The 26,962-nt window shown below is 44.1% G+C and overlaps 1 protein-coding gene across 3 annotated transcripts in view; it reads left to right on the forward strand.

Annotated features, from left to right (window-relative positions):
- The first annotated feature begins 2,845 nt into the window (after nucleotides 1-2,845).
- The window catches only part of ARFGEF3 (ARFGEF family member 3), a 174,278-nt gene continuing 150,161 nt past the window's right edge, over nucleotides 2,846-26,962 (forward strand). For 2 of the 3 annotated variants that reach the window (XM_070796259.1, XM_070796260.1), the window contains exons 1-2: nucleotides 2,846-3,308; nucleotides 9,293-9,344. In XM_070796259.1, the coding sequence (XP_070652360.1) occupies nucleotides 3,224-3,308; nucleotides 9,293-9,344 (137 nt within the window). In that variant the 5' untranslated portion in view covers nucleotides 2,846-3,223. Of the gene's footprint in view, nucleotides 3,309-9,292; nucleotides 9,345-17,353; nucleotides 18,122-26,962 lie in introns of those variants that run through there. The other variant, XM_070796261.1, reaches the window with a different exon arrangement.

Here is a 26,962-nt window from a genome sequence, read left to right on the forward strand (position 1 = left end):
CTGCCAGGTTCCTCTGTCCATGGCATTTCCCAGGCAAGAGTACTAGAGTGGGTTGCCATTTCCTTTCGCAGAGGATTTTCCCCACCCAGGCACTGAACCTGCATCTCATGTGTCTCCTGCATTGGCAGGCAGATTCTTTACCATTGAGGTCACCTGGGAAGCCCCAAAAGCTTTTATACAAAGGTATTTTAAATCATTTTATCTCTAAAATATTATTTTCCTAGTGTATAATTGAGTTTGTTTTTAATTATAAAAATAATGAATAATCTTTAAAAAAGTAAAAAACTTAACCACATAAAATTAAAAGATGTTACTCTCTTTTCTCTTTAGTCTGCTCCTCAGAGTGTCATTTGCTTTTTATTCTTTGTGTGGAACTTTTAATATAAAGCTTCTATATATTGAATAAAATACTCAAATCTGTTTACCTTTCCCTTTTGCCAGTTTCTTCCTTAGCTGCTCTATTGAAAATAATTTGAATGCATTAAGATAAGTATATTCACTTACATTTTCTTCTAAACCTTTTATGGATCCGTTCTTAAATTTAACTCCTTAACACATTTGTAATCTACTTTTCTATACGGTATAAAGCTGTGATGTATGCACATATGTGTGTGTATAGTATATATATACTATTTCCAAACAGTTAAAAATGTAGTCTTACATAATTATATTGACTACAATGTTTTTAAATTTTTTTCTTAGCACTGGAAACCTTTCTTCAAATGATGGCATTATGAGGTGTGTGGATGAGTGGCGGGTCCCTAGGGGTCTAGGACCTTGCAAGTTTTGCCTCCTCACTACCAAGTGGACTTAGGGAGCAGTCTGAACACCTCCCTCCCATCTGTTGGACACCGTCCCATGACACTCCCTTTCCTCACTGCCCTTCTGAACCACAGGTTTCTAACTATTCCTTTTCAGTCTCCTCTGTGGGCACATGCTCCTCTGTCCATCATCTGAGGGTAAGAGGTCCCCCAGCGTCCTTCTGGCATTGTGCTCTTTCCATTTTATCTACTCCCTCCCAGTAACCTTTGTCAAATCCTGCTGCTGCTGCTGCTGCTAAGTCGCATCAGTTGTGTCCGACTCTGTGCAACCCCATAGAGGGCAGCCCACCAGGCTCCCCTGTCCCTGGGATTCTCCAGGCAAGAACACTGGAGTGGGTGGCCATTTCCTTCTCCAATGCATGAAAGTGAAAAGTGAAAGTGAAGTCCCTCAGTCGTGTCCAACTCTAGACATCAGCAATTCTCCCTATCTAGTGGCTTCAAATCCTCTTTTCTATCACAGAGTCCTATCCTTAGTTCCTACCCATAAATAAAACACCCTATGAGCGAATGAAAGTCATTCAGTCCTATCTGACTCATTGTGATTCCATGGACTATACAGTCCATGGAATTCTCCAGGCTAGAATACTGGAGTGGGTAGCCTTTCCCTTCTCCAGGGGAATTTCCCAACCCAGGGCTGGAACCCAGGTCTCCCACACTGCAGGTGGATTCTTTTATCAGCTGAGACACAAGGGAGGCACCAAACACCCTATGGATATCCTAATTGCCATTTCAAACTGAACTTGTTCACAACTGAACTCATATACTCCCTGGAGTCCAAACCCTTCTCTTCCTTTCTTCTTTAACTTACAGGATGGAACCATTACCCTCCCATTTTCCAAATAATAAACCTGGAAGTCATCCCATATATTACCATCCCAATCAGTCAGTAAATCCTATGGCTTCAATTCAAAGATCTCTTGCTGTATTTTCCTCTATTCCTTTCCATCTACCCTTGGCTTAATGTATTTCTAGATCACTGAAGAATCTTCTGACTCTTTTCCAGCTGCCTGTCTACTCCTCTGCAATTTTACTTCCTCAGTACCACTACAGCTAAATTTCTAAAGAAAAACAAAAACGCCCAGAATCCTTTCTGAGTTCCCAATCACAGCTTTCACAAGAGGGTCGGGGGGAGAGACTCCAAATAAGACTCCTGCTTTCCGCTCCCTTTTTCTTCCAACATCCATCCTAGGGCCTCCATCAGTGAAGGACTTGAAGTGACTGAAGCACTCTCCTAAGATCTGAGACTCTGCCTCAGGCTGCCTGTTCCGATCCGGCCACCCTTGTCGGCTCCCAAGTTCTGCCTGAAGGTTCTTCATTGCCAAAGCTTTCTCTGTCCACCCTCTCCCACCCCCACACCTAAGTTGGATAGCTCTCTGCTTCGTGGTCTCCTATGCACCGCCACCCCCCCCCCTTTTTTTTTTCTTCAGAGGATAACAACTCAGGTCAACAGAGGATTGGAAAGGGAAGGAGGAGAAATTTTTTAAAGGGTTTTGGATTCAAGAGTCCAAATTTTGTTGGTTTGGGAAGTACCTTAACCTCTCTGGGCTTGATTTCCTCTTGTATAACGGGTGTATAACGGGGATGTTAATCCTACCATACACACACACACACACACACAGCCCTGGTTCACACCTGGTTTCCTCCTGTGTATAGTGGGGATGTTAATCCTACCATGACACACACACACGCACACACACAGCCCTGGTTCACACCTGGTTTCCTCCTGTGTATAGTGGGGATGTTAATCCTACCATGACACACACACACGCACACGTGAGATGGTGTGGAGTACATGGTTGGGCAGAATCAGTCTGTTCACAGGTAGCGCCCGAGCCTGGCACCAAGGGCGGCCCAGAACTAATGAGCCTGGACCGCCGGATGCCGCGGGCGGTGCGACAACACCAGGCGCCGGAGGTGGGGGGGCTCCTCTAGTCGAAGCCGAACAGCCCCAACTCCGCCCGCCCGGGATGGGGCGGGGAGGCGGGGGCAACGACGAGGCTCCTCCCCGCCCGCTGCCCGCCGCCACCAGACGCTCCCTCGGGCCGAGCCCGGCCAACGCCCGGCCGGCGAGACAGCCCAGGACATCCGCCACCAGCTTTCCGCGAGCCCCTGTGCCCCGGGGGTCGCCCCGGGTCTCGGCCTCCGCTCCCCAGCCCGCCGTCTCCATCGCGGCGCGCGGGGCGCACCTGACCCTGCGGGCGGAGCGGCGGGCGGGGCTCCGGGCCTGACGCGGCGGCGGCATGGAGCGGGCGTGATTCATCAGCCGCCGTGCCGGGCCGGAGCAGAGTGAGCGCAGCGGCCGCCCAGGCGCCCAGGGCCGGGCTGCGGTGGCGGCGGCGTCCCCGCCGGGCCTCGCTCGCGCTCCCCTAGCTGTCGGCGGCTGGCCCGCGGCAGAGGTCAAGATGGAAGAGATCCTAAGGAAGCTGCAGAAGGAGGCGTCCGGGAGCAAGTACAAAGCCATCAAAGAGAGCTGCACCTGGGCCCTGGGTAAGCGCGCCGAGCGGGGCGCCGGGCACCTGCCGGCGGTCCCGGAGGGCCGCGCCGGGGAGGGCTGTGATGGCCACTCTGTGGGGGGCTTTCGCTGAGCAGCTGTGACCGATGCTTTTTCGCGCAATTGCGAGAGTTGCCTCGGAGAATTGATGGGTGATGTGCGAATTTGGATTCGGGCGTGTACATCTATCCGCCTACCTTCTGGTCTCTTGATCTTCTCCCAAACCTTAATGGGGAACCGCCGTGCTCCCCTCCTGGCGGCCCCTTTCTTCACGTCCCCTGCGCGACGGACGACTGTCACCCATCTCCGAGTTCGGATCACAAGCTGGTGGGAAAACACCGGCCTGATTCCAAAGCGCCTGTGGTTTAGAGGGAAGTTGAACCGTCAGCCGCGGTCTCCAGTACCTTGGCGAGTGTAACCAGGAAGGAACAGCTTATTTGCTTTTTCCTGATAGAGGCCAGCTTGTTAAGTATTAGCTTTCGTGGTTATTGTAAATGAAAAATAACATACAGGTGGGATGGCGTTACCTCTGCAGTTCCATTGTTGTCTGCCCTTCAGACAGATTTGATTTTAAGATTTGTGAACTCTGCAAGCACTGAAATAAGTTCCAGGTAGCAAATTTGTGTTTATTGTCAGACTCGGATTGTAGAACTCAACCTCGGAGAAAACGGCAAAACATTCAATTAGGCAAGAATGTGGGCAATCAAAATTGTCTGGATGGGAATTTAGGGGGGTCAGGAGCGTACTTGGGGGTAATAGTGATGCTTGAGGAGGGAGAAAAGGAAGGGCCAATAAGAAACCAGGGCAGCTCTGTGGGCCCCTGGCCTTCCCCAAGCCTGCGTGTGATTCCTCAGTTGCTACCCAGTCAAAACAGAAAATTGAATCCCTTTCTCTCTCAACCAAAAAGCCATCAGTGTTTGTTGTGACACTCAGCCTGGGAAGGGCCGTTAGCAGGTTTTCTACTAAATGGAGAATTCTGTTGGTACTCTACGCATCTTGGTTAGTATTTAGAAGATCTGAATTCACATATGTTTGAATGTGTGTTCACAGACCATCACTTTTTTTTTTTTAACCTCTGTCATCACAAAATTTTCTAGAATGTTATCTAGGAAGTTTATCTTGTAGGCAGAATCAGAACTTGACCATTTGTTTACTGTTAGAGGGGGAAAAAAAAAGGACCAGATACACAAGTGAGCAGCAAGGCACTTAAAGCCACAGTACTGTTTTTGCATTGCCATTGTCATCAGTCGAGTGATGGGGTAGATTCTCAAAGGCTTCAAATGAAAGGTCACAGATGTCCGGGTAACATAATCTAGCAGCTCCTGACTGCACTCTAGACAGGCTCTTACGTGTACTTGTTATTATTTTGCTGTAAGTTAAGCAGATTTAGATAGCATGGGGGAGGAGAGGAATCTAGCATTTTTAATGTTTGGATTTTGATACTCTACGTCTTTTTAAGTTAAAGTTCAATGTTACCTAGTTTAGGTCCTTGAAGAAAAAGCCTGGAGCTGAGGCAGCTAGATAATGTGAGCAGAGCCTGGAGTTCAGCCTGATGGGAAGAGTAAATGGGATTCTTTTCCCGGGGGCCGTTCTCAGCAAGAGATGGGAGTGCATGAAACAGTTAAACAACAGTGCTGCGGAGCATTCATTGTGCAGGTTGGAAGGAGTAAACCAGGAAAACAGATCAAAGAAGAGGGAGTGAATGTGGGGTCAGGGGTGGGGGTTGGGGGGACTGGTATGAGTTGGTGGGCTTTTGAAGTCAATTGGACTTGAAGAATGGGTAAGCTGTAGGTTTCTGCTTTTCTTTGCTTGTGTAGCAAAGATTTATTAAGACCTCCTCTGTACTGAGCGGTGGGGAGAGAAAAATGAATAAAATGCTTCCTCCCTGTAATTAGCTTGTTAGGAGGGTATGTTGGAGGGAGAAAGCTGCAGAAACAAAGACATCAAGGTATGGCTTCCTGTTCTCTTTCCCACTCCAGTCCATTTTCCACTGTTCCATCTTTTTTTTTTTTTTTTTGCTATAAAATACTTTTGACTCCTCAATCCCCATACTGTTTTTTTAAAGTGTGAATTCCTTAGAATGCTCTTTGGAATCTAGCCCCAGCCTTCTTTCCTGGCGCCCTCACAGCAGGGGTTCATCGGTCCCCAGTAAGCCATATACTTTCTTGTACATGCTGTGTGCTGCATTTTCCTCTGCCTGGGCTCATGCTAGTCCTTCTGCCACGGCTTACCTTTCCAGACTCCCAAGGCTCAGCTCACATATGAAGGCTCCCCTGAGCTCTGCAAGTGAATCGGTGCTTCTCTGGGCTCTTAGCTCTGCCCTCAGGATCCTCTTAGAGCACCTGCTTTTGGGGATTAATGTTGGTTATGCCCACAGCTACTCTTTTAGGGGCAGGATGATTGAGAAATATATTGGATTTAGGAGACAAAAAGAAACAATTCAAGCAGACTTAAAGCAAAATAGAATGTTTTCAGTCTATGAACTAAACAGCCCTTGGAAGGCTAGCTGTGGGTTGAGTTTGGTTCAGGGATTAGATACTGTTACAGGGATCTTACTCTGCTCTTTTGGGATGACAAACACACTCAACATGAGTCTCCAAAGCTTTGAGTTCATCAATCAGCACACTTAGACCATCTCAGGAAAGAGGGCTCGTCCCCCACTTAGACCCTCATGGGAAAAAGGGGTTGTTTCCATACTTAGAGCATCTCAAGAGAAAGTAGTCATCTTATACTTGGGCCATTATAAGCGAGAGGGATCACCATGACATTTAGACCACCCCAGGAGAGAGTCATTCTTATAAAAGCTACCATGGGAGAGAGGGGTCATCTTCACGCTTAGTCCGTATCAGAAGAAAGAGGTCATCTCCCACTTGGACTGTTATAGGAGAAAGACATTTAGATCATAACAGGGGAGAGGAGTCATCTACCACTAAAACTCTCGTAGGAGAGAGCGCACATCTCCACATTTAGGCCATTACAGGAGAAGGGGGTCACTTCCCACTTGGCCAATCATCGGATCATCCGAAGGGAGTGGAGCTCTTGCAGTCACTCCTGCCCAGTCCTTGGTGTTGATGAGTTGAGTGTGTATCCCTGAACCAGTCCTCTACCTAAGGAGTGAAACAGGCTAGCTGCCTACAAGGCCCACTGAAATCCCAGAGTCAGCCAAAGATGGCTTCCTTAGAACAAAATTAGGGTTTGCAACTTGAGAGGCAGGTGAGTGGATGGTGGTCAGCCAAAGCAACACATGTCCGCAGTGTAGACATGAGCTTCCCTAGCATAGGGACTGTCACTTAGGCTTGTTTGTGCACCTAGAATATGAGAGCCACATGTTCAATACATAAATAAATCAACATGTTAATGACTTATTTGGGTTTTAAGTGATAGTAATCTTTTTTTTCTAGTTACAAAAGTTATATATGTTCATTTTAGAATATTGAAAAATAGTCAAACACTATAAAGAAAATAATCTCATCACCCATAGAAAACACTAATCATATTTTGGAGTATTTCCCTTCTGCAAAAGGTTTTTTACCACATATAGTGGATTGTTAGTTATTTTTTATTTTAACTTCAGCATTTTCTGAAAATCGGTTTTCTTAATGGCTGCATACTAACTGGCAAGGAGTATGTGTGTATTTTTTCTCTATTTTGAGCTATCTAGGTTATATACTTTTCTTGTCAGTGAGGAAATGGTCTAAGGAATAGAAAAAGAAAAAGGGACTGGGCCACTGTGTGGAGGGCCTGAGAGAAGATTCTCCTTCAAGGACTGGCAGTCCTGGAGGTGTGGGAGCTGGAAATGGCAGGATGGAATAGAAGGGCAGATCATTAGAACTGGATTACGCGTCTTTTAGAAACTTTGAGTGTTTTGCATACACCAGGCGCTCCTGTTGAATTGATTTAGAAAATGGAGAAGAGAAAGAAAATTAGAAGTTGGAACACCAAGTTAAGGAAGAAGGCTGGTCTATGTAACCTCATCCTCTCGTCTTTCCACCTGCTCTTCCTTCCAACCTCAGTGTCTGCTACCTTCACAGCCAAACTGCTTAAAAAGTGGATGTAGTGTTTGTGTCCACATCCTCCTTTCCTGCTCACTCTTCAGCTCACTCCAGTCTTCTCCTCTGTCCTTCCACCTATTGAAGAATAAGGTACTCAGACCTCAGAGTGTAACAGACCGCTCTCACATCCCTCTTATAGGTTCTCTTGGCCACTCTGGGCATCTACCTGACCTTGGCCTTGTGCCCTCACCCTGCCGGTTTTGAGCCTGACTCTTGAGTTTTTCTGTCTCCTTTGAAGTTTCAGCTCCCATAGTGGGTGTGTGCTTAGTCGTGTCCAACTCTTTGTGACCCCATGGACTGGAGCCTGCCAGGCTCCTCTATCCATGGAACTTCCCAGGCAAGAATACTGGAGTGGGTTGCCATTTCCTTCTCCAGAGTATCTTCCCAACCCAGGGATTGAACCCACGTCTCCTGTGGCTTCTGCATTGGCAGGCAGATTCTTTATCACTGAGCCACCTGGGAAGCTTCAGCTCTTCCCCAGCCTAAAAGTTTGTGTTTCACAAGAATTAGCTATGAACCCTCTTCTCTGACTCCCAGCCCACCTGGAGTTGAACACTTTCAGAGCCGCAACTTCAGTTCAGTTTCTGAGAATGCGATACCCATGTTTAGATCCCTGGGCTTCCCCTTCCTCTGACACCAGCCCACTTCTTCCTCCAATGCAACTTCCTACCCACTTCTCTTCTGGAATAGGGAGGGCTCATTATGGCTGCTCTGTGACTTTCTCTTTGCCCTTTCCTCTCACTCTTGGTTAGCACTTGCAAGGTTGGGCACTGTTGCACAGCTTGAGTTAAATATAAACTTCCCTGTCTGATGAGGAAAACTGCAGCGGTTTGGTTGTTCGCTGTCAGACCCTCTTCTTGGGAAGCAGCATCAAGTTATCCTGGATATTGGCTGTGCCCTGCTGACTGCTGGACCAGACTCACCTGCCTGGCCTTTGAGCTGCTCCTAATTAATTAATTAATTAATTAAACCTAAGGAGGGGGTTTTTGGAAATTTTAATTTATAGCCAGTCAGTCAGAAGCTCAGGTGACAACCAGGACTTGAGATTGGCATCTGAAAGTGTGGAGGTGGCGGGGTGGGAAGGTTGCAGGGGGAGTGGGTGTTACAGGCTTGTAGGACTGAGCCCAGCCTGTGGGGTCTTACGTTCTTTCCAGGTAGATAGTGTCAGAGTTAAGGTAAATTGTATGGCACTCCGCTGGTGTCAGAGAATTGCTTGTTGAGGGAACCATCTCCCCTACCACCTCCCAGTCCCACAAACACACATTGGACTTGGGTGCAGGATTGTTAAATCTATTGAAATAGAAAAGCTTTTATTTTGAAAGAGAATAGTGACTGTTTCATTATCACTATAATTGGAGGCTGTAAGAGTGTGAATATCCATAGCAATGGTAGTGTTGAGCATCCAGGTGAGGTTAATGAGATTTGGGTGTCAGCCTTCCAATCAGATTTCTTCAGTACTGTGTGATTTTTGAAAAGTTTCACCTGCTGTGTCATAAATGTGAGATGAGCTGTTACATAAAGTGCTTTGTGAACATGAAAGTCTCTCAAGTATAAGTTATTATTTAAAGGTATTAAAACAGTATTTTCGAGGAAATAGCTCTCCTTTCTCTATTGTTATTGCAAGAATATAGCATTTTTAGTCAGTTGTAAATAGATTACATTGGCATTGTGTTTCAGGTTAGGAACTGACTCTGTCTTTAAGGGAAATGCGTCCTAATTTTTAACCTCTGAGAGGAAGTCTTGTGAGCTAGAAAAGGCAGAGAATTTTTAAGTGTGGATGATTTGCATGCAGATAGTTGAAAATTGACTATAATTATAGGAATTTTGTTGGGGGGGGTGGATGGAGAAACTAATAGTGAGATTTATGTATAGTTTAGATTCCTAGTCCTCACATATTTATTTTTAACTTCGTAATTTTCCTTTTGCAGAAACCCTCGATGGTGTGGATACCATTGTCAAGATCCCCCCACACTTGCTGAGGTAAGGAGACTGGAGTTGTAGAATATAGTAGAAGTAAAAATGGCCCACCATGTTTTCTTGAACGGCCCAGATAACCTCTTTGGCTTATAGCACTGCAGTTGCTGACTGTTGACCTTTCTGCGTCTGTGAACCGGGGTATTTCACTAGTGTCTTAGTGTCAGTGAGATCTGTATTCCAAAGGAACCAGCTGTGGAAGTCTTGGATGAAAGGATAAAATTGGTCAAGGAGAGAAATGACCAAAACCTAAGTGAGGACGTGGACTGTGGATGTGGAGACTGTGGATTAGTCTCCCACCATGAGTTAGGAAACGGCGCCCACTTTGGGTTTCTCTAGTGGCTCAACTGGTAAAGAATCCACCTGCCTTATGGGAGGCCTGGGTTTGATCCCTGGGTTGGGAAGATCCACTGGAGAAGGGAATGGCTACTAACTCCAGTATTCTGGCCTGGAGAATTTTGTGGACTGTATAGTCCATGGGGTCACAAAGAATCAGACACGATGGAGATACTTTCACTTTGAGGGGAAGCAGTCCTGCCCCGCGTGGCATGGATTTAAGCTGTCTTTGGCCCCTTGGGTGGATACCATCTCACAAACTCTGTGGCCACCTGCAGTAGTCCTGAGACAGCAAATCTATTTCCCCAGTTCCTCAACTCTCCCCACTCCCGCTACCTCCATCATTGTGAGAGAAATACATGCCTTTTGTGGAAATTTGGAAAGAGCATACGAAAGTTGCCCATTACACCAACCTAGAATAACCACTGAAAACAATTTAACAGATTCTCTTAACAGACTTTCTCTTTAACAGACTTCCCCCCAACACACATACAGATTTCTACAAATTAATATGAGGCTTTATTTACAGGTTTGTTTCCTGCTTGGTTTTTTTGGTCAGCACTATAGAAGAACATTGTTCTTGAAATATTGCATATTCTTTTACTATATGGCTGTTGCAACATAAATTATTTGGTAATTTTCTTATTAAACATGTGGATTGTTTTTAGATTTTTCTTTGCAATTATTAAAAACTAAGTTTTTTGAGTATAGTTTCTATATTGTCAGGACACTTACGATTTATTACATATTTTCTCTCTCTTCAAGTAGATTGAAAAAAGAATTATGCTTCTGTTTATTTAGAAAATGTATTACTTCTACTGTAGTGCCTGCTACAGGCTGATACATTCGTGTGTTAGTCAATTCATGTATAACGGAATCCATGCTTTAATCAAACCAAGTGTACTTTTCTTCTGAACAGATAGAATGTCTGGCAGCAACGTTCTTACCCAGAGGAGGGGTATTCCAGGGGTATGCATGCACACAAAGGAATGTAAAAAATCTCCAGGAGATACAAAGGCATAGATGGTTGAAGGGAGATGATTTCCTGGTTCCCAGTTTCTATAGTTAACCTGTCTTAAAATTATTTGCTTCAGAATTGATTTTGCTGTGTCTCTTTTTCCATCTCACCTCTTACAGTAAGTCACCCTTCTCCCTCTTGACAAAGGACAGCAGAGCTGTCTCCTACCCCATCCTGACTCTGCCCCTTGTGTGTTGTCCTGGGATGCAAAACCCTCTTCCCACCTACAGAGAACTATGAAAATATTAATGTCTGTGTTGGTAAAGGGGATGAATATAATGACCAAGGCACACATCTTTTTGCAGGTTAGTTTTCATTTCTTGTCTTTCAGTGAAATTGGAAGAGGACCTAATCTGGTTATAACAAAGAAAAAAGATTTTGTTGATGATGAATCTCCTTCATTCCTTTCTTACTTATATAAACAAGGTTTCTTAGTGCTTGCATCTTTAAAAGTGGGAAAAAAATGTATGGAATTTATATTATTATTATAATATAATAATTCAGTCATCATATTATAACAGTAGAGAGTGTTCACTCATCAGTATATTAACTAGTTGAGAAGAAAGAGACAAATCCTGTACATTTCTTTAGAGATACATTTCCATAAATTTTTAATTTCTATGTTAACTATATTAACATTCTTATAAGTAATTATTAATGTTGTTTGGATCAGTTGTGTGCATTAGTAATGATAGCTCAAAGAAGAAAATGGAACAATTTTAAGCCTTACAGCCAGAGGAAATTTTTAAGAATCACTTTATATACATTTTTGTTGCAGGGAAATATAATGAGAAAATTCTTAAAATCAAGTGTTAAACGTATTCGATTGAGAGATAATTTTGTGTGGGGAGTAAAATGGAAATACAAGTTCAAGGAGATAACAGTGCAGCCTTTTTGCAAAGAGGAGTTTGTTCATGTATTTTTTGATGGGTTTGCAAATTGATTTGCAAATTGGTGTGGTATTTGGATTTTATTGGATACCTTTAAGTGAGTGATATGTTTTAATTAAAATTGTACTAATTCCAATATGCCAGAATTACAGCCTTTGCAATGAATTAAAATTATGGTTGAGAAATTTAAATGTCAACTTAAAATGTGTGAAAAATAGTATTTAAAATTTGCAAACATGTTTGATGACACTGCTGTAAAGGTTGTTTCTCTATGCAAGGGTTTGTTGAAGCTACGGTGCAACTTTCTATGGTTGTGGATCTGTGATAAAAGGTTTGCTTTCGGTGTTAGAAGGAAGAAAGTGACAATGATACCAGAAGAGGCTCCTGGGACAGTGGGCATCAAAAGACAACTGGCATTTTCTACCTCTTGGTGGGTGTGGAACCAAAAGAGCTGGAGAAAATACATTATTAATGGGCTGTGTTTGGTCCCCTGCTTAGTCACTGAGTATTACACTTGTCCGTGACATTGAGCCCAGGGCCAGCTGGCCATCTTGTATGATCACAGGTTGTTGCTCAGTCACTAAGTCATTCTGACTTTGCAACCCCATGGACGGCAGCACACCGGGCTTCCCTGTCCTTCACTATCCCCCAGGGTTTGCTCAGATTCATGTCCATTGAGTCAGTGGTGCCATCCAACCATCTCATCCTCTGCCATCCCCTTCTCCTCCTGCCCTCAATCTTTCCCAGCATCAGGGTCTTTTCCAGTGAGGTGCTTCTTCACATCAAGTAGCCAAAGTATTGGAGCTTCAGTTTCAGCATCAGTCCTTCCAATGAATATTCAGGGTTGACTTCCAAAAAGAAAGAAACAAAAATCATCAGCAGGCACATCCACAACTGAGTGTTTCCAGCTTTGGCCCAGCTTCTTTATTCTTTCTGGAACTGTTTCTCCCAAGTAGCATATTGAACACTTATTGACCTGGGGGACTCATCTTCCAGTGTCATATTTTTTGCCTTTTCATACTGTTCATGGGGTTCTTGAAGCAAGAATAACCACTGGGGTGGTTAGCCATTCACTTCTCCAGTGGACCATGTTTTGTCAGAACCCTCCACTGTGACCTGTCTGCTTTGTGTAGCCCTGCACAGCATAACTTATAGCCTCACAAGGCTGTGATCCATATGATCATTTTGGTTAGCTTTCTGTGATTGTTGTTTTCTTTCTGGAGTCAGTGGGATTGTGGTTCATGCTTCTTCTGTCTGCCCTCTGATGAATGAGGATACGACCGTAAAAGGTAGTCACAAAATTGATGGGAAGGATGCCAGATGAGGAACCATAGATGAATACATATATGTGTGTGTATGTGTTTACCTGTCTTCACCAATATTAGAATATAACTCAGAGTGTTTGTCTGAATGATAGAGAGCTGTTGATATCATCCTCTATGTGGAGGAATGTGTGTTTTTGCATTCCAGATGTGCAGCAAAGTCTATCAAGCATCCTTGTACAGAGAACTGAGCTGTATGAATGAGACACAGCAGATGTAAGCATTGCTCTCAGAGGTTTTATATTCTCCAAGAGGAGACTGAAAACAAATGTAGCTGGGAAAAAAACACTTATGAGGCAGCAAGTATAAATTGATTATGGAATTTTATGCCTATCAGAAAGTTTCAGTTTGACTATGACTTGTAATAGTTGGGAGCCTCTCAAAGCCTGTTTTAGCCTATGTAAATAAGCCATAATCAAACAAAAATGAGCTATTGAATTAATGAATCTGCTTGACTATTTGATATCAGGGAAACAAACACCATAATTGACTTTCCCCCTCTATGGTAAATCAGTTTTCCTTTAATCCTTTGATTCTTCTTCCAGGCATTTTTAAACCCACAGTGCACTTACTCTGTCCAGTACTGTGTTTAACTTGTTTGAGCACAATAAACTAAAAAAAAAAAATTTAATTTAGGTGCTGTAATTGTCTGCTTATAAGTAAAATTTTGGATTTGTTATTTTTCTTCAGTTATACTTCTATTTTAATGATTTTTTTCTTCAGTTATATTTAGTATATGAGAAAGAAACCAGATTCATAAACTATTTCTTGGCATTCTTCTGATTTTGTATTCAGATTCAGTTTCCATTTTTGTTATGTAATCACCTAGAAATGATTATTTGCAAAAATGTTTTGTTGTTTCAGGTTTTGAAACGAGCCATCAGGACTAAATTAAACATCAAATACTTTTGCCGTGCTTTTTTTCTCATTTTTTCTTTTGCCATTGATTGTCTTTCAAGTTAAATATGTTAGCATTCTGATAGATAATTACTAATACTGTTCTGATCAATTGTGTACATTAGTAATGGTAGTTCAAACCAGAAGAAAATTGATACCTTGAAAGAACTAAGGTTGTATTATCTTTCTTTTTTAATTTTTTTTCTTTTACCATTGACTGCTCTGAGGACTTCTTGTGCAAGTGGAAGTCCACAAGTCACGTGAATGATTTTAGTGACTCTGGTGACTGGATTTGGTCATGCCTAGGGCACTGTATGAGAGAAACCTATGAAAAAAGGTTTTAGATGGAATGGAGTGGTCAGAGGCATTGCTTATTTCTGCCCCAGGCTCGTTCACTGAACAAATGCCCAGTCTTATTGTTGATACAGTGAGCAGCCTTAGCAACCAGGATGGGGATTCACGTAGAGTACGCAGTGAGGTTCAGCGTCAGGGATGGGGGAAGGGCCGGGGAATTCACCCTGTAGAGTATTTCCTGAATTTGTCAGTAGACAGTCACTTGAACATCTTTCCGCCTTCCTGCCCATAGTCTTGCTTTTTGATCTTGGGGGTGAGATTTAAGCATCCTTATCTTCCTCCTTGAGGAGCCTGAACCCTCACTCCTTTTTAAGATTTTTTTTTTTTTTTGGCTGCCCATGCTTTTTGCTGTGGCTTGAGGTTGAATAGTTATGGTGAGTGGGCTGTAGAGAAAGTGGGCTCAGTAGTCATGTGTGAGCTTAGTTGCCCAACCAGGGATTCAACCCACATCCCCTGCATTGGAAATTGGATTCTTAACCACCATGAAATCCCTCTTTTCTCTCTGCTTAAACTCAGGTCTTACATGTCTTTGCAGGGTTGAATAAAACCTGTGAATCAGTGGGCAGTGGTGGTGTGCCCAAGCTCAAGGAAGAGGCCTTCCTGAGGCTGCGGTTATCTTTTCCTCAGCCTTCTTGTTTGACTGGCAGAAGGCAGCTTAGGATGTTCCCTCCAAGTTGACAGACTTGATAAAATATCTCTGCCCAAGTCAAGTTCCGTCCAACAGTTACTGACTCCATCATTGTTAGTTGCTGGTTTTTCAGCCAAGTAAGGAATGAGACTTGGAAGCTATTGATCAAGAACTATTAATAGTTAACAATATTAAATGTTTTCTCTTTCCTTTTTTCTACTTTCTCTCACCCTACACCTCTTGCTTTTCCCGCCGTGGTTTAGGAATCAAGTAATGTAACCAAAGTAACCTGATCAGTTATGGAATTTTCGGGGCTGCTCTGGGTTTTGTTATGAATATTCAGGGCTAGTGTCTGTGTTTCGTGAGGCTATCACCAGCCACCTGGAGGGGCCACAACTTCTGTAATGTTTAACTTGTTGCAAGTTGATACATTGGTCTTTCCCTTTCTTGCCCACTGTCTTTGTGATGGCTTGGTTATGATGATACCTAGATCTGTCTGATGTTTTTCTCTCTGAAATATTGAAGAACTTATATTTTTTCTAACCCTATGTATTAAAAGGAAAAGGGCTTATGTCATTTCTGTGGACCATTCGGTATCATTGTTATTTGCAGTCACTGGCTCTTCTAGATCCTTCTTGACCTGCTGGCAAGTTCCTGAGGAACGTCCCTCCCTTTCCAATGGACTCCTATAGTGTCCTTCTGCTTCTGAGTCTTGGCTGGAAATGCTCAGTCCCTCTGCTGGCATCTGACCATCAGAGAAACAAGCTCTTCCCATGACCAAGACCATGTTTAGTAAGAACCCTAAACATGGTCTTAGTCATGTGCACATGCAAGAGGGTATAAAACTAGAGTTTTACTGAGGGCATTTCCCAGTCTCTGCCCCTCCTCCTGTGGGAGTTATCTCATAAACTGAAATAGAGCATACTTGTTACGAGTCCTCTTCCTTTTGCATGCCAGGACCAAGACAGCAGGTCTCGAGGTCTGTGGTTAGCAATCCAATGCTCCCCTTTATATGGGACACTGAAACACTAGGGACGTGTTTTCTGAGCTCCTTTTTTTCATCACAATTGTTCGCTGTGTGTCTTATGCAGTATTCCTCACTTCCTGTTACTACTTATCCTTGAAGACTGACCTATGGTTAGTGAAAGGGATCCTTCTTTCCTTTGTGCCTTCACTGTTTCTGTCATGAATTTGTCATGGCATTTACCAGTCAGGCTGGGAATTGTTTAGGGGATCTGTTTGAGACCCTTTTTTCAAGGAGTTCATATACATAAATTTTTCATCTTTTTACCTCCTAGTTCAGTGCCCTCTAAATGTTCAGAGGATGAAATGCCTCTCCAGACCCTGCATTGTGCATCTCAGTGAACCTGTGTCCTCATCTCCTAGGTTCTTGGAAAACAGCATTTGGAAGAATCTGTGTCATAGTATTTGGAAGAATCTGTACTTTAGCAGTAGAATCTCAAATATCTCATTGGCTGAAAGGATGGGTCCCAAAGAGTAGACCAGAAATCCAACACCCTATCCATTGACCTCAGCCAGTACAGTCTTAAACCCCTTACTCTCTTCTCAATCAAAGCCCTGGCTAGTCTAATGTCTCGTTTGATTGAGGTTGAGGGTTTGTGGTAGTTATTAATATCATGACCTGATTTACAGTCTGTGTCAAAGGACACTGAATATACAAGGGGCTCAGCTCTCAGTAGGTTCCCATGAAGAGTCCTTGGCCCACCTGGATGAGGCACTCTGCCTGCCTACAACAGCCCCCAGTGTGAATTTGACTTGGAGTCAAATTTCTGTTCTAAAGAAATAAAGAGTCTCCACCTCCATCCCTCTCCAGTCCAGGATTTTCCCTTTCTCTGAGCCCAGGTAACTTACGACAGGACTGGTCCAGATGAGATAAAACCATCAAGGGAATCCTCGCTCAATCTCGTTCAAAGGCAGCCATTGGCAGCAAACCTCCTATTGGCATTTCTCAGTGCCTTTGGGGACAATCCCAGACATCACTGCAGCCATGACCCAGCTGCCATTTTGCTTACCTTCTCCATGATTCTTCAGAGCCAACCTCAGCCTAATTGCTTTTTTCCTGCCAGTTGCAATTCCCAGAAAGAATATTTAACAGTCCTACTTCCCATTTGTCCTTATATGTGTCCCCCACTCCCTCCCATCCCCACGCTGGCTAAGCCTCTGCCCAGCCCTGTAGAGCAGTGGCCCCGAGCCTTTTTGGCACCTGGGGCCAGTTTCATGAAAGACATTTTTTCCATGGATGGGGGAGGGGGGATGGTTTCGGGATGATTCAAGTGCATTACATTTATTGTGCACTTTATTCTATTATTATTGCATCAGCTGCACCTCAAATCATCAGGCATTAGATCCCAGAGGTTGTGGACCCCTGGTCTAGAGGCTTCATTTTGCCTGCCTAGTCCAGACACTTCTTTCAGCCCAAATGCTGACAGGTTCCTCCTTGTTTTGATTTAGGGACCTACTGATTTTTCATGGAGGGTGGGAAGATGCTCATTAGCATTCATGTTTGGAAAGAACCATCTGTAATAGCTTCCTATTCTTTGTAAGGCTTTAATTGTTTTTCTCTTGCTTTTATCTGTTTTAGGGCTTTAGTTCTGTGCTTTGAACCCTGCAGCAACTTCTACAGGTTGTGCAAGTTTTTTGTTTGTTTTTTAATTGAAGAAATAATTGTCTCCGTATCAACTGGGAAGGACTGGGTGTGATTTCAAATGGATCAGTGGGTTTTTATAGGCAGTTTCAATCTCATCGTTGTTGTTTCTGCCTTTCTGAGGACATGGAGAAATGTTGGGCTCCCCTTGCTACCTCCCACAGTCAAGAGGTGGAATCAGAGGCTGCCAGTGTAGGATTTCCAGGTCCTGTCTTCAGCTCGTGCTAACTGAACGCAGGATGTTAGCATAAATGCAGGACAGGTGCTTCTGATGAGGCCTCTATGTTAGTCCAGGTAAATTGCAAGTACCTGTGCTTCTTCTGGATTTGAACTCATCTTGAGGTCTTCTCTTGGTGATTTCTGGTTTTCCTCCACTCTGTGGCTGACTTCTCTTTGCAGAGGCACACACATGTAAGTTTTGACTCCTGATCTTTTGCTGGTTCGGCACCAGAAAAAAAAGGAATAGGATGCTTACGATACTAATTTAGTTAGTCTAAGTCTGGCTCATTTTCAGTCTTAGCAAAGTCTTTATCGTTCCCAGTCATGAAAGGAAATATGGAGGGAGCCATCAATCTTGCCTTGGGTCAGTGGGAATCATTTAAGTGAAAAAGAACTTGCCACGGAGTCAGCCTGAACTGTGCCAGCTTCCTGGGATCCAGCTTCCTCTAAACAGGTGAGCAGAATGACATTTCTGGCCACAAAAACCAGTTGGCAGGGAGAAAGTGGCATGTGTAATAGCCAATAAGTAGCCTGTAAGTCAGTGCTTGTGAGTGGTGGGGATGCTGAAATCCATATTAGAAATCAAGGTGCCCCAAAGATCTAGTCTTTTTTTTTCTCCTTTTATTCCTTTCCCTACCTCTATGGAAACAAAGAGTATTCCTATCACTTTTTAGCATCGTATAAATGACAATACTATTCCTAACTTACAAGCAACTCCTTCTGTGTATATGCCAGCTTATAAAGCCAATTCTAATGATTTTCATTTTCTAACCTCTTTGATAAAGAAGACCTACAATTAACTTTCAATTACAAAGCTTCCTCTTCTTAATAGCCCTGGACCTTAAAGCACTTTAAATGATGTGGTCAGTTAGAGAAGTGCATAACCTACCCAAGCTGGGATGGTAGGGGTTGTTGGGCTTGAGTGATATTTTGGGATGTGAGCAAAACCAGCCATGGCCACTCATCCTTCCATTATAACAGGTGGTTGATGCCTTTATTTTATGGCACTTGGTTCTAAAGGGAAGTGTTAGAAGGAAACAGAAAACGTGTAACAGTCCAACCGTAAATTTTCTTTCTTCAGTTTTCATTCGTTTTGAGTGGAATGAAGGTAGGATTTTTGCTGTATGGGTGGTTCTGTGCTTGCTTTTTATAATTGTGTCTTACAGGCAATTTAGGTCCAAATTTCCTGCTTTAACTTCAGAGTATGCCTTTGAGAAATTGTTTGTATTGAATTAAAAAAAATGGATTCCGAGAGATTGGTAGGGACTGGAGCTTGTTGATTCAGTGATGTAAATGACTCGGTGAGGTGTTTGTATCTCTCACTCTTCAAAACCTTTCTACTGGGAGTGGTGCAAAGACTAGAATCCTGTTTAGTTTCTTTGGATATCTTTATTAAATATTTCCTATTTGTATTGTAGCGCCTATTTATGTGTACTTGGACTTAACTCAGTAGGGTTATGTAATTACACAGTGCTCTGATGTATGTTTTTCCAGTCTTCACACAGGAGATCTCCTATTACTGATTTTATAACTCAATACTCTGTTAATATGATGCCTCTTGGCATGCTTAATTGCTTGTGATTCACACATTCTCAACTAAATTTGGGATGCTAGAACCTATGTTGACATTTTTCAACCTTTATTTTGTGCCAAGGACTCTTAGGTATTAAGCATGCTGGTCTCCATCCTGTCTTTTCTCTTGTGAGACAGGGGAAGTCCTGAAACTTGGAAAGACTCCTTGAACCAGGCTGGGACAGAGTCAGAGTTGTTAGAGTCAAAGTGGCCATTCTTAACACATTATAGAGTATTATCTCTCCCATTATGGACATCACAGAAGTTCATGTTTTCTGCTTTGTAATTTATGTGAAATGCTGAGATATATAAAACTAAATTTCATGCAATAAGTTATTTGATGAAGCACCATGATTGAAAAGTACTCTTGGAAAATGGGCTATATTTAGCTACTGCTCATCCCATAAATAGGACTTCCCAGGTGGCGCTAGTGGTAAAGAACCTGCCTACCAATGCAGGAGACAGTTCGATCCCTGGGTCGGGACAGTCCCCTGGAGGCAGGCATGGCAATCCACTCCAGTATTCCCGCCTGGAGAATCCCATGGAGAGAGGAGCCTGGTGGGCTACAGTCCATGGGGTCACAAAGAGTAGGACACAACTGAAGCATGCACACACATCCATGAATACAACTTACTAATGTAGGAATATCAGTGAGGTCACTTTGTATTGAAAACAATTTCAAGTGCAATTTCCAAGGAGCTGGAGCTTTTAAAGAGGAAGTATCTTGTATAGAGACTGAGGGGCGAGCCATAACTTATTAGAGCTTTTGAGATAAATGTGTAGATGTGACTTTGCCAGGAAATGATCAAAATTGACTTTTCCTCTCTGTAAGGCAAAAAGAGAGTTAAGATGAAAGAGACACTAGTCTGGGATTGATGTGAATACCCACTGGGAAGCCTGGGTAATTATGTGATTAAAAAATGAACCCTCATGTCTCCAAGTTTTGGCTCCCGTGACAGAGGAAAGAGTCTAGCAACTCAGATGCTTGCTTTAGGGATGGTTAAGATGAGCAAGGGCTTCTCTAGTGGCTCAGCAATTAAGAATCTGCCTGCCAATGCAGGAGATGAGGGTTCGATCCCTGGGTTGGAAAGATCCCCTGGAGGAGGGCGTGGCATCCCACTCCGGTATTCTTGCCTGGAGAATCCCATAGACAGAGGAGACTGGTGGGCTACAGTCCATAGGGTCGCAAAGAGTCAGACATGACTGAAGCGACTGAGCACGTGCACACAAGATGAGCAAGCCTGCAGAATCACCAAGGGAAGACTTATGGTAGGGTTCATTGTATGGCCTAAACTAAAGGAATATTTCTAGAACAGGTTGTATTTAGAGTGGCTCTAAATACAGGCTCATTTTTAAGTTAATGATATCCAGAGAACTGTTGTATTTCAAAGATTTTTAAAATTCTGCCCATTGCTTCCTTTGCTATGTAAGCCCCATTTTCTTTTTCTATATTTACCAGCTGGGAGGAAAGTCCTTCGAAAACAAAAGGGGTTTTGTGTGCTCATTTCAGAAAGGTTGATAGAGAAGCTGAGAAACTGGGCCCAAGGGTCATGGGAGAGCAGGCAGAGGGAGGGGCCTGAGCACAGAGGCCGCCTAAGTTGGACCGTGGAGGGCGGCTGACCCTACTGGACTTTCACTCCATCTCATCTCTGAAATAAAGGTGGTTGTGGACGATAAGGCCAGTAACATGACATTTGCTTAAAAGGAGGAGGAGAGCATTCATGTGTTTCAGAGGTAGTAAAAATACAGCTGTAATTAAAGTCAATAGGATATTTGATTAAGAAAGAAAGCGATTGTTAGTTTAAGGTGTGTGTGCTGGAGCGGTCAGTACAATGGATGCATTTATAAATATTTGTTCCTGCCGATTGCCTTGCATCTCCGGGTCTTGAACATCCACATCTCTATTGGCAGCACCAGGAACCCTGATTGGTAGTAGGAAGAGATTTCAAGGGAGATCTCGGCTCTGGGAAGGAAGCTGTGGGTTAGGGGGGACGGGTACCCTGGGTTTGGAGCCAGGGCCAAGCAAGCAACATTCTATGTGCTGGGAACACAGTGGGAAACAAAGCAGAAACTCTCCTGTAAGAGCCCACCGCTTGCTGAAGGGGAAGGAAGCATCATGATACCTTAGGTCCTGCTTCTCCCATGTAGGACCACTGGGCCCCTCAGCTAGTCACTGTGCCTGTCAGCTTGTGTGAATGGAGGAGGACATGGAAGGATGGACACTGATGAAAGTAGGTGTCTGTTTCCCTGCTGTGATCGTGGACTGAGCTGTAGATGTGGAGGAGAGAGATCTGGAGAGACCCCATCGCAGGCCACAGGTGCGGACTGGGTTTCCCCAGCAAGGGCTCAGCATGCCTGCTTCCCACCTCCTTGCAGGGAAGAGCCTCTGTTTTACCTCCTCCATCTTTCGTATCTCCTCAGCATCCTAGCAGGAGAGCAGCTGCGCCCATGGGGCTTGTCTCAGGACCCTCTGTGGCACTCGCACACATACACACACACACATATATATACTTTATTGAGATAAAATGTGGGAATTTAAGGTCTGCAATGTGATTATTTAAGCACATATTGTGAAATGATTACCACAATAAGGTTAGTTAACATATTCATCAGCTCACATCGTTTGTGTGTGCGTGGTGAGAACTCTCCTAGCAATTTTCAGATATATAATACATTATTATTAAACAGAGTCACCATTTTGTACATTAGATGACCAGAACTTACTCATCTTCTAACTGGAATTTTGTACCCTTTGACCTCTTTCACCCATCCCCACACCCGGTGGCTGTGGTAACCACCGCCCACCACTTTGTTTTTATGTGTTCAATTGTTTTACATTCCATTTGTAAGTAAGGTCATGCATCTTTTCCTGACTTCTTTCACTTAGCATACTGTCCTCAAGGCTCATTCATACTGTTGTAAATGGCAGGATTTCCTTTTTTTTTTGTAGCTGACTAATTTTTCATTGTGTTTGTATATGTAAATCACTGTGATATTGTGATTTATAATATATTTATACACACACACATAGCTGGCCCTTGAACAACACGAGTTTGAACTGTGAGGCTCCTCTATTTTTTAAATATTTATTTTTGGATGCACTGGGTCTGCGTAGCTGCGCATGGGCTTTCTCTAGTTGCAGCAGTCAGGGGCTCCTCTTCGTTCTGCTCGCAGACTTCTCATTGTGGTGGCCTCTCTAGCGGAGCACAGGCTCAGGGTGTGCTGGCTCAGTAGTTGTGACGGACTTGGTTGCTTCTCAGCGTGTGGGATCTTCCCGGACCAGGGATAGGATCCTTGTTCCCTGCATTGGCAGGCGGACTCTCAACCACTAGACCACCAGGGAAGCTCTATACACAGACTTTTTTCACTTCATGCACACTACAGTAGCATGTGAGGTTGGTTGAATCCACGGACATAACCAAGACTGCAGAAACCGCCTGTAAAGTTATGCTTGGATTTTCTGCTGTACAAGTGGTTGCCATCCCTAACCCCTAAAGTGTTCAAGGGTCAATGGTATTTGGTCTTCATCCCATTCTGGCATCAGAATGCCTAAAACTCTTGAAATTTCCTGACAAAAGCCGTACAGGTGATTTTGTTCTGTTAATGAGGTTAATGAGTGCCTTTTGGAAAGCACTCCAGGGAGGGCTGGGTGCCTGCAAAGCGAGTGTTGGAGCCCCCACTTCCAACTTCTGCAGAGGGGAGAGAGGTTGGAGATTCCGTTCAGTAGCCTAGGGCCAGTGATCATTCAGTAGCCTAGAGCCAGTGATTTAATCGCTCATGCCTGCCTCAGGAAGCTTCCAGAACGCAGAGAGCCTCCTCCTGGAGGTCTCGCAGAGAGCGGAGCACGTTGGAGAGAGCCGGGAAGCTCCTTCCCACACACCTTGTCCTCTGCGTCTCTTCCATCTGGCTGTTCCTGAGTTATCTCCTTATATAATAAACCGGTAATCTGGTGAGTAAGATGTTTCTCTGAGTTCTCAGAGTTGCCCTAGCAAATGAATCCAACCTAAAGAGGGTGTGCTTGGAATGTCCAGTTTGTGCCAGGTCCAACAGAAGCACAGCGACAACCTAGACGGGTGATTGGCGTCTGAAGCTGGTGTAGAGGAGTGAGCCTCGTGGCACTTGGCTGTGAAATTTGATGCTGTCTCTGGGTAGACAGTGTTTGGAGTTGAATTGTAGGACACCTCGCTGATGTCAGAGAGTTGCTCGGTGGTGGTGGGGACTCTCCCATAGGAATTGGGTGCAGAGCCCCGCTAATCACATTTTCTTTATTCTGCTGAAAACTCTGCCTCTGTGCACTGGTGCTGAATCAAATCTGGGGAGACAGAGTTTTGGGTGAAGTGTTGATAGAAAAGAATAGTTGTATGGCTTTGCCAGGCAAAGGGAGAGACAATGGGCACGTGCCCCTCAAAAACTGTACATCCCAACCTGGGAGGATTTGGTGAGGAGTTTTGTAGCAATGGTTTGAGGGTGGGGTTGCTGATAATACCAGTGTATCTGCAGGGTCTGCACTCCTTTAAGCAGGTCGCAAATGGTCTCCTCCTAATCAGCTTCTCTGATTCCTCTGATCTGGCCTTTGGTGGTCTCTCAATAAGCTTCTCTGGTTCCTTTACTCTGGCTTCAGGTGGTCTTCTCTGGCAAGAACACTAACCCCTTTCATTTGTTGACTCTTTTAGTTCTGTGGAGAGTGCAAACATAATGTTAGGGGTATCCCTTGAGGGGAACCAGGACCCTGCCCCAAGGCTACATTATTGTATCTTGGCTATAGCTCCCCTGTCTCTGCCTCCCTTCCCTTCCCAGATCAGCAACTGTTTGAGTCTGCCCTTTGGAACTCCTGGAAGGTTGCAGAGGCTGGAGTCTTCTCCCTACAAACAAGAAATGAGGGACAGGGAGGCTTCTGTGCTTAGGAGCCCCACAGGGCCCTACTTGGTTTCAGTTGGTTCATTACTTCAATGCAGCAGTTCTCAGACATTTTGGTCTCAAGGCCTTTGACACTTTTAAAAACTAAGGCTCCCAGAGAACTTAAGATCTTTTGGATTGTATTTACCACATTAAATGTGAAGTGTTACTCAGTCATGTATTTACCATGTTAGGCATTAAAATAGAAATTTAAAAATATTTAGTTCATTAAAAATAAGCCCATCGCATGTCTCCTGTGAAGACTTTTTTTTCCTTAATGAAAAGTAGTTGTTGTTTAGTCGCTAAGTCATGTCCGACTCTTTTGTGACCCCATGGACTGTAGCCCACCAGGCTCTTCTGTTCATGGGATTTCCCAGGCAAGAATACTGGAGTGGGTTGCCATTTCCTACTCCAGAGGATCTTCCCAACCCAGGGATCAAACCCGAGTCCTGTGTCTCCTGCATTCCCAGGTGTCCCTGAGCCACCAGGGAAGGCCTTCATGAAAAATAACTGCTTTGAAAACAAATGTAGGAGAGCTTTGCATTTTTGCCCATCTCTTTACTGTCTGGTTTAATAGAAAACAGCTGGATTCTCAGCTCTGCTTCTCCATTCAATCTGTTACAGTCTGTTGCTTTGGTTGAAGTAGATAAAGCAAATCCAGCCTATACAGATAAGTGGTTTAAAACAGGAAGGGGATTTTAATCACTTTTTTGAATAATTGTGCATTATTCTTTTTTGATAAACTCTACTCTATACTCCTAAGAGATTGAGAGTGAAAGTTTTGACCTTATGGACCTTTGACAAGGTCTCAGGAGTCTAGGCTATATTTTGAGAACTATTTCTCTGCATGTCAGAAGCCAGAATCTTAAATCATTGATTCTCTGGAATCAACCAATTCTTCCTCTTTTCTGAGAACAGGAGTTGCCCTCAACCCTGCCTTCTCAGGGCCTTGTTTTGGCCCGCAAAGCTTTAGGCCTGTGCAGCAACATGCGGCTAAGCTTTGGCAGGAGGTGGCTGTCTGTTCTCCTGCCTCACAGACCTGTGAAATTGTGACTGGGAGTTTTTAGAACCACTAGCCATGGAAATTGCCCCATCATAATCCTGTGAACAATGTCCTCCTTTCTGGCATCTTCTAAAGTTTCCATAAGATATCAAATGAGACAGTATTTTGCAGAATGGACAACAAATCATAAGTGAAACTTCCCTTTGATAAAATAGGCTGACGGTGTTTTGGTAGCATGATTGAGGGTGGTTTTATTTCCGGTGCTGAGTTTCAAAGTGTGATTGTTAGATTGGAGAACAAAGCTCTGGGAACAAAGAAGCAGATAAGAATCTGGATTTAAGTAAGTGTTATTTCCAATTTCCAAGAATACAAAGAGGCCTAATTGATCTTTGGGAATTATAAACAAAGCCTGAATTGGCAAGATCTGGAAAATTTCACTGTGGCCCTTACAAATATTCTTTAAAAGAAATTCTGGCATTTGGAATAGGGAACCAGAACCATTATTTTTCTGTGAAACAGAAACCTTTGTTTGCCTAACCATCCCCTACCCCCAACAGGTCTGATTGGGTATCAGGAACTGCCTTTTTAAACTTTTTTAAAAAAGATTTCTTTTTGGCTGTGCTGGATCTTCATTTTTGTGTGTGGGCTTTCTCTAGTTGCGGGGAGCCAGGGCTACTCTTTGCTTATGGTGCTCGGGCTTCTCATTGCCATGGCTTCTCTGGGCATGCGGGCTCAGTTGTTTTGGTGCACAGGGTCAGCCACTTCACTGCTTGTGGGGTCTTCCCGGACCAGGGATTGAACCCGTGTCCCCTGCATCGGGAGGCGGACTCTCATCAACTATGCTGTGTTGTACTGTGCTCAGTCACTTCAGTCATGTCCGACTCTTTGCGACCCATGGACTGTAGCCTGCCAGGCCCCTCTGTCCATGAAATTGTCCAGGCAAGAATACAGGAATGGGTTGCCATGCCCTCCTCCAGGGAATCTTCCCAACTCAAGGATGGAACCCATGTCTCCTGCATCTCCTGCATTGTAGGCAGATTCTTTACCACTGAAACACTGGGGAAGTCCCCTGATCCACTATACCACCAGAGAAATCCCAGGAACTTGCCCTTATCATCAAGAGCAGGTTGATAATAAGTAGCCCCAAGCCCTGTGCTTCAGAGGAGGCTGCCCCCTTGCAGCCTGGACCAGCTTGTCTGGCTATGGGCTTGCCCTGTACCCCATGTATCAAAATGGAGTATGAGAGATGCTCTCTCAGTCCTATGAAGGTTGAAGTTGTCTTCCTCTGAAACTTGTCACATTTGTGTGTTGCTTGTAGCAACTATAGCTGCTTTGCCTCTATGAGGGGAGCCAGCCAGGGGATAAGGCTGACACATCGAGGGTGGATTAGCAGGAAAATGGAAAGAACCTGAGTTCTTGGTTGTGCCATAAGAGCATGGACTTATCCCATCCTGGAGCCAGCCTGCCTCCTTGTTTAAGCCTCTCAGGGAAGTTGGATCTCCTGTCACTTCCACCTGAAAGCACCCTCCCTGGTATACTCTCCTAAAGGAATCCCCCTGACCCTTAGGGACCCGAGGGTAGGAGGATTGCCCAGTGAACACGGCAGTTGTGAACAAACCTGAAGATCTATTAGTGGGATCTTTTCCCTCTTTTCTGGCTGTCGTTTGGCCATTTTGTTGTCCTTTTTATTTCTTCTGCAGGTCAAGTTGAAATCTAAATTGAGTGTTTGGTAACTGGTGGAATAGGAGAGCTGAAACAACTGTGGCATCTAAAGATGTGGGCGCTGGGAGATGGGGCCAAGTTTCTCTCCTACAGTGTGGGTAC

Source organism: Bos indicus, chromosome 9, assembly GCF_029378745.1.
Source record: "Bos indicus isolate NIAB-ARS_2022 breed Sahiwal x Tharparkar chromosome 9, NIAB-ARS_B.indTharparkar_mat_pri_1.0, whole genome shotgun sequence".
Classification (NCBI taxonomy): Eukaryota; Metazoa; Chordata; class Mammalia; order Artiodactyla; family Bovidae; genus Bos; species Bos indicus.